The following is an 8,192-nucleotide window of genomic DNA, read 5'->3' on the forward strand; positions in this document are numbered from 1 at the left end:
TATTCTGACTTAGTGCCTCCCACTGGTTTGTTTTCAAACTAGTACAGAGCTGACCAGTATTATCGCAGGACCTTGCACTATTTTTCAATGGTCTTGGGGGTCTGGTTATGTTCCAGGTCAAGTGAAAGATGGCAACGTTGTTCCAATTTTCAAGAAGGGTAAGAAGGAAGATCCTGGTAATTACAGACCTGCCAGTCTCACTTCGGTACCTGGTAAAACAATGAAGAAGGTTATTCTGAGAGACAGTTATCAGGTCCTGGGAGAGATGTCCTGGACCACCTACTCTGAGGTAGCCAACATTTGGGATAGCTTTGGACTAAATTAAGGCAAAAAATACCACATGATCAATCAGAAAGTTTTATTTATACAGGTTGCAGCAATTTAAACCATATGATAGATTCAACAGCCTCTAGCAGCAACAATTTAAACATTTCTGAACAGCCTGCAGGTTAAATCTTTCTGAACAACGTGTGGCAACAGCCACCTTTGAACAGTCTGCAGCAGCAGTGAGTTAAACTTTTAAGCAGAGGAAGAAAGGAAGAAAGAAATATAGGAAAATAGAGGTAGAGAAAAGAAGATCTGGCCTTGTCCAGTTTTTAAATACAGAAAGGTAAATCATTCCCATCTTTTGCCAAAGAGAGGATACCTATATCATGCTGCTAATAACACTTTGTCAGTGAGCAGATACAAATATAACCTTTGGTTGGAAGGTTCATCTAGAGGTCAACTTTGGCTGAAGGCCCATTTTTCAGGCCTCAGTCAGGGCCTGTTGCTCAGGCCTCGGTACTTCACCTTCAGGATAAAATGTCCAGCACACAGCTAGATAAGTCCATAGGCCTTTGGGTGAGCAAGTGGCTCAAAAAGTTACAGTGAATGGGATTACATCAGGCTGGTGACCAGTCACCACTGGGGTTCCTTAGGGCTCGTTTTCACAGCCAGTGATCTTCAATGTTCTTATAAATCATCGATGTGGAGGAATCAAATGCAGGAACCAAAAATTAAGTAATTTTGCGAATGATACTGAACTAGGAGGATCTGTGGATCCCCTTGAGGGTAAAGAGGCCCTGCAGAGAGATCTGGATACTGAAGAGCTGAGCTTACAAGAGCAAGTGCCAGATTCTCCACTTGGGACAGGGCAATCCCAAAATTTAAGTAATCCTGAAACCCATGACCGGTGATAGGACAGTGTAAATGGAATGAAGCTGCATTAGTGGTGTTCAGCTTGGACATTAGGAAAAGGCTCCTCACTGAGAAGGTGGTCAGTCACAGGAACAGGCTCCCCAGGAATGCAGTCACACCATCAGGCCTGTCAGAGGTAAGGAGCATCTGGAAGATGCTTCTAGTCATATTTAGTTTTAGGTAGTCCTGCGAGGAGAAGGGAGTTGGATTTGACGATCCTTTTGGGTCTCTTTCAACTTGAGATATTCTGTGATTCTCTGATTCTATAAATGAAGCCCCTGAAATGGAAGTAGAAATATGACATTTAGATCCTCCAAGTGCACTTTGAACCTTCTGTGATTTGAAAGGGGCATAGCAGAAGCAGTCTATTAGTTGTAATAGCCCAGGATGTTACTTTTCCACATATGCCATATAAAATGGATTTCCCAAATAACCAATGACCCATGCAACCATAGATTTCTTTCACTCTCATTCACTAAAAATAACTTTTGTCAGAAAGTTCTAATACATTGAAATCAAAATGCTGCAGCACTTATATTAGTTTTGCTAGATTTTTAAAAATACAGTCCTTCCAGGCCAAGGATGTGGATCTATTCATTCAAGCAGGGTCTCTTGTCTCCAGGGACACAAACTTTCAGCACTGTTGTTGAACACACTCTCTCTTCTCTCTCCTGCCTTTCAGGAGGTCTGGCACAAAAAAACCCCAAAGGTTGAATTTTCCCAGGGTACAGACATTCTGTTTTGAACAGCTTTTCTCATCTCACAGAAACTGTACCTTTCCAACCAGTCACAGAAGTTACTGAATGGAATCTGGAAGGGACTTTAATGATGCCTGCAGGGGCCCAGTGACTGGGGGGTGTCAGAACACTGCAGAAAGGGGCTGAGTAGCACCACTTGGTGAACTGAAACCCATGCTCAGATCCAGGTTAAAAAGGAATCTGGTGGAGGGTTTCTGAGATGAGACTGGAGTTCCAGGTAAAAATCAATGAATTTCTCACGCTGGAACCCAAAGGAGAAAAATTGCACTCTTAGCTTTTCCTTCATAATATTGTTGCCTTTTTCAACCTAAAAATTAAACTTGAGATAATTTTAGTACAGGAGATAATATGAAAGTAGATTTTTATTTGGAGGCCTCCAGGGGCAGTTATGGAGAATGTCCACAAAAGCCCCCATACACAGGGCGAATATAGTTCTTATAGCTTTTAGGAAATGAGCATAATTGATAAAAAGCACCAATTAGGAGGACAAGTGGTGATGCAATTACCCCCCCAGGGCAAGCTCCTTCTCTGGAGCCCTCCCTCCTTGGTACTAGTTGTACTTTATGGAAATGTGTCTCAAAGACCTTGTTCTCAACATTGGTTCCCAGGAAGAACCAAGATAGGATAGGGGTCTTGTACCCCCTGGGGCTTGGAGCTCTGGAATTTTTTTTGTCTTCCTGCCTAGGGAAAGGGCACAGAAGAGTACCGGGAAAGCTAGGTAGAATACAATAATAAGCTACAGATCTCCAAATATATATGCGAAGAATACAAAGAACATGTAAAAGAAAATAAGGCAAAAACCAAGATGGCATCAATCTGATGGAAAAATATCCACAGTGCTTCTCTCCCAGTGGGACAGGATAGTTCCCATCATTTTAGTATATCACTTTTTTCAAAAGCCTGCTGCAGTACTCTTTAGCGTCCAACTAGGTGCAAATCAGAGCTACATGCGAACAGGGGCTTCTTTCCTGCTCTTTACAGCTCAGTTGCCCTAGACTGCAAATAATTTCATGGGATTCCCTCTATCTCTCAGAGTGTACTGACCTTAAGGATATTTTTGAGCATCCGACGATTTCTATTTAAGGCTGGTTCAAAGTTCACAGGCAAGAAATTATCATCACCTTTTTGTATAAAGGTCTTCCAACAGTACCTATAGTCTGGAGAAATAGAAGCAAAATGATTAACCTGAGTTTATTCAGATACCAGAGAAGCTCAGGGAACAAGACTTTTTAAGCTCTTCCTTGTGTCCACGTCACAGAGGCAGCTTGGCCTTGGATAGGTCAGCTGATGGATGCTGTCCCCTCCATATTTGGAACCAATGCCATTCCCTCCCTTAACTGCAGAGGAGCTCTTCAGCCAGCCTTATCCCAGCAACTGCATTTATTCCCTCAGACAGGGGAGAAGGACCATATCTCCCATTCCCTCTGGAGTGACATAAGGATGGTGGTATCTCTAAAAAAAGGAGAATTTTCATACAGATCTGGTTTCTAAGGGTCCTGTCCCTCTTCTCCTGCACTATTTAAACACCTTTTTTTGAATGCGACACTCATTCACTGCATGATGATGATTGTGCCCACGAAGAAGCTGGGTAGGACATGGGACACCATAGAAGCAAGCCCATACCCGATTCACCCATGCACAAAGTTCACCAGCTCACGCCTCCCCAGTCCCAGAAAGCATGGGGAACCTTGCCTTCAATTTCCATGACATCAATGGTTACTCTGCCTCGCAAGCGGGCAAGTTCCCTCAGGCCTCTGCGTGTTCCTGCCCAGCGTGTTTTGTAGAGCCGTGCCACGTGTATTTCTATGTTCACATTGGGGTGGCTCTCCAGGAAATCCCGGATTATATAGCAGCACGTCATGCAGGGGCTCCAGGACAGGTACCAGGTGATGTAACAGATATGGGAACTTCTCAGCTCGAAGACTTCCTCCAGGAAGTACTCTTCTGCATGGCTATCATTATCATTATCCTTATCATTGTCATTTCTGACCCAGTGTGTCCAAATTGAGCCACTATTAGCCCACTGCAGCTTGCATAGTAGGTATGTCTTCTTTGGATATTCGCGGGGATCAAAATGTTCTCTTAATGCCATCTCAGATACATACATGCTGCAACAGAAGAGAAGCTTCAAGGAATCACTGGTTACAACTTTGTTTTCAGTAGTACTCCAGTACATTAAAAAGGGGGAGGGTGGCAGAAATCAGAGCAGAACTGAGAAGGGCAAAGCAGGAGAGAGCAACACAAGGAAAATGGAGAGGCAGGCACCAGGCTGGGCAGAGGAACTAAAGGAACCAAACCCTGAACCGCTAATCCTCCCTTCGTCTACAGCTGCATGCGGAACTTTCACCACCTCCCCCCTCCCTATGCCTGTCCTCTTCCTCATCAGTGGGAGGATTTCTAAAAGCTGTCTATATTTTTTTACATGTCAGACATTTTTACAAGGCTCCTATGTAGCCCTTTTCAACGTAGGGAGCTGTTGTGAATTTTGTAAAAACTGAAAAACAAAAAAGAAAATAAATGTACTGATAAACTATGAAGCTGAATATTTCTCCTTATTGGATTCTCTTGCTGTTTGTATTTTCATAAGAATTAGTACAGTCAGCACAATCCTACATGACAGAAGAAGAAAGAAATGCTCTATACAAAAAGATGCAGCTCCCAGGACAGATATTTTTTGAGTTCAGAAAGGACGTCTAAATATTGTCAGTTAAGGATATATACAAAGACTGCCAGTGTTGGTTGTAAATGTATCATTTACACTCAGTAATTATCTGTAATACATAAATAATGAAGTCTCCAGAGGCACTTTGTGGCCTTTGTACAATTGTCTTATATAGAGATTTATATGAGAATGCACTTCAGATATATGTTTTTCCACATTAAAATAATTCAGAGTATATCTAGTAGACAACTGATCAGATTCTGAAGACAGAAGCAATAAGCCTGTAAATTGTTTTACAGATTAGTACTCATTAGTAACAAAACCCAACAAACAAACAAACAAAAAACCAAACCAACCAACCAAACCAACAAAAAAGCACAGCAAAAAACCAAAAACAAAACAAAAAAGTCACAAAAACCCCCAGTGTGAACTAGGGAAAAATGAAATCTTGCAGAAGTAACTGTCACATATTCTCTATCTGCAGGACTTATCACTTATGTAAAAAAGCATCTCATTTATCTGAGTCAGTCAGAAGGCTTTGTCTTCTTACCCTGCCTTCCTCCTCATCCCAGCCTCCTACACATTAAAATACATATGCACACAAACCAGTTTATGAACCATAGAGTGTATCTCTCCTTATCTCCTCCATGTAAAGTCCGTTTATATAAACCAAAGAAACCATGCGTGCTGATTTCTTTATCAGACTTTCTGTTGAATTTATGTAAATGTAATTACAAATGTAAATGTCAACACATGTTTAATTCTGGTACAGGAATAACTTTTTTATTATACGTAATTCCTTTAGTAAGTTGTTAAAAAAAAAACTAAGAGAGACAAAAGTGAAGCACAGATTCAATTTTTATGCTTTCTCATTTGAGGTGTTAAAAGAGATGCATTCTTTCAATTTATAGTATGTTATTTGGAAGTTAATGTCTATTAGCTTAAATTTCCTTAAAACTCAGTTTTTAGGGAACATATATACATAATATAATTATATCATATGTTCACAATAAATATATAAAATATGTGACTGGTCGAAGTTCACAAAAAAAAAATTCATTTAACTCCCAATACTCAAGCCAATCAGTTCATCTAATTTTTACAGAAGGTACCTTTAAGGTTTTGGAAAACAATGTCACAACAGGTTACAGAGATCTGATTTGTTCAAAGGTATATGTAGAGGTTCCCATCTGATTATAACACACAAACAAGTTAAAACTTCCAAGTCTTACTTAAACAGGTCTTAAGCACCCTCTTGCCTGTGTTTTGACCATAAAATATTGCACTTTGGACAAGTTATTGCAATAGGTGTCCTGTGCATATTTTCAGGGACATAAAGCTATTTCTTTAGAACAATCTTGAAATGCACTGAACTTCAAGATATAGACACCTTAGGGATGTCGAGTGAAACTTACAGTGTAATCAACTTAATGCAACATGACCAAAAGTCTGCATTCTTATAAATATTTGCTACGGCTATAACTTGCTATTTTAAATAGTAGATTAATGAAAACTTAAACATCTCTACCAGAAGGACAGATGAGAAATTTTAAAACCGTGATAAAACATTCACACACTATAGAATATATACAGAAAGGCAGCGTTCATTTTCCTCTCCAAGCCAAATAAGAGAACACTTAAAGTAATTGTGAGTTTACAGACAAATTGCCCAAAGCTGTGCAATCACTTCAATTTCTTTTTTCATTTTTACAGTTACCACCAGCCGTCCTTGCTGCTCAGCATTGTTATATGTTGTTGTGTGGTACACATATAGACACAGAGCCCTACTCAAAAAAATTGAGCACATAACAGTTGTCAATATAAATATGAGACAAAATTCACAGTTAGCAAACAATAAAAGATATAAAGAAGAAAACAATTATTTTTCTTTCTAAATTTGGTTCATCAATCTCATAGAGGTGAACTTGCAATCCCTTCGGAATTTGAGAGCTGCAGAGAAACACACTGTAAAGTGTGACCAATAATTTGAAAGGTGGATTGTACCCCAGAATGTTTAGAGAAATCAGGGCAGAAAATGGCAGAGGGATGACAGCCAATGTAACCATATCCTAGGCTTTATTTTCTTTTTGATTAATATGCAGCTGCTATGTAAATGTACATGAAACCTTGAAAATGTATTGACTGATTACAAAACACATTTTAAAATGTGTTATATATTTTTGCTGTATTGTCCCATCATCCATAACTTGAACAAGAATGCAATGAGATTATTTTAAAATGTACTAATTTTACAAAAACAGCTCCTAAACCTAATATCTCTTTTATTAAAACTGTGTAATAAACTGCATCATTATAGATATTTAATAATTTTCCTTCCTTCCTCTAACACTTTTTATTAGAAACTATTTAAAACTCTGCTCATTGCAAGATAATAATAGTAGTAATGATAATGTCTAAAAATACATGAGCATAAGTTTGACAAAACTTCTTTAATCTGCATTTTTTGTCCCTTGCTAATGCTTTGCACAACCAAGGCACTTCTTTACTAAACTTTGCATTAAAACTTCCCCCTCCCTCCCTCCTCCATTGAACCGAAGATGGTCTGAGACACTTTATTTTGGGTGACAACAGCTGTCTCAAGACCTCGAAACTGCCGAGCACAGAGGAGGGATTTTCAGCTTCTCTTGCAGCCCAGCGCTGGGGCGAGTCATTTCCTGCGTTAGCCCTTCCCCAACACATCCCCATCTTTCCTGTGCTTGTCAGTGCCTTTTGTTCCTCGGTGGTTTACGGCTCCCGGGAGAGCTTCTAAACCAGTGGGAGCTTCCCCAACAGGCTCAGACTTCAGTGCAGCCCCTCGTCCACTGCAGTGACACTGGGGACAAAGGTCCCACTCAGGTACCCTGCCACCAGTGCTGCCCTCGCCCTTCTCCAAGCAGGGCAGAGACTCTGCACAGACAGAGAGCCCTCCCCCGGGGCAGCAAAGCGAGGGATCCCCTTGGCTTGAAGCAGTAGCAACAACACAGAGCTGAAGCTGGGATGCTTTTTTTTTGGTCAGCAATTTCTTTTACCCTCTCGGCTTTCTCCTGGACATGGCTTCTCCTTTGCCGGTGGACCCTCGTGGTGCTGTCCTCCTTTCTGTCCCTGCAGACGGGGCTCCACGGGGCACGCCCGAACACAAAGCACACCCCCAGGCTCCGCTGGCACAGGGTCACGAGAGAGGAAACCGGAAAACTTCGCTTCACCTCTGTTTCTGCCTCTTAATGACGTATCCATGCATGCCTGCCCCTAGCAGTGCTCTCACCTCTTTCTTCACCCCTTATCTCAGCTGCGAGGGGCGGATACATTTTTCCAGTTTAAAAAAACCATAATAATTGAACCATCTCTTTGAAGCCTGCATCTAAGTTTCAAAGGGATGGTAATGCGTCCTTGGCAGAAAAATGTGATTTTTTCTTCTGTGTAGGACGTTCCTCCCAGGGTCGCAGCTGTTCTGTGTGGCAGAACAGACCTTTCCTGGAGCACCCGAAGCTCAGCTCTGTGGAAAGCATGGTGGTTCTGCCTTGCGCATCACCGGATCTTTCCATGCTGTCACAACTTCGTCAAATATGAAGTGCTCACAAACACCGCTCATGAGA

General features: G+C 41.2%; 1 protein-coding gene across 1 annotated transcript; it reads right to left on the reverse strand.

Annotated features, from left to right (window-relative positions):
- Positions 1–344: 344 nt before the first annotated feature.
- On the reverse strand, positions 345–7,839 carry LOC121662737 (C->U-editing enzyme APOBEC-1-like). The gene is made up of 4 exons (XM_042024263.1): positions 7,629–7,839; positions 3,630–4,045; positions 2,982–3,094; positions 345–1,457 (listed from the first exon to the last, which is right to left on the reverse strand). The coding sequence occupies exons 1-4, from the start codon at positions 7,649–7,651 to the stop codon at positions 1,443–1,445; spliced, it is 567 nt and encodes a 188-aa protein (XP_041880197.1). The 5' UTR covers positions 7,652–7,839; the 3' UTR covers positions 345–1,442.
- Between the last annotated feature and the right edge of the window lie 353 nt (positions 7,840–8,192).

Source organism: Corvus kubaryi, unplaced genomic scaffold (genome assembly GCF_017639235.1).
Source record: "Corvus kubaryi isolate FWS band 111438036 unplaced genomic scaffold, C.kubaryi_AGA036_p1.0 37260, whole genome shotgun sequence".
Classification (NCBI taxonomy): Eukaryota; Metazoa; Chordata; class Aves; order Passeriformes; family Corvidae; genus Corvus; species Corvus kubaryi.

Coding starts and splice junctions, on each gene's coding strand:
- LOC121662737 (XM_042024263.1), bottom strand. CDS start 7,651: ATGTCCAGGAGAAAGCCGAGAGG. Junction 4,046..7,628: donor TCCAGGAGAAAGCCGAGAGG/GTAAAAGAAATT, acceptor CTTCTGTTGCAG/CATGTATGTATCTGAGATGG. Junction 3,095..3,629: donor TGATGTCATGGAAATTGAAG/GCAAGGTTCCCC, acceptor CTATTTCTCCAG/ACTATAGGTACTGTTGGAAG.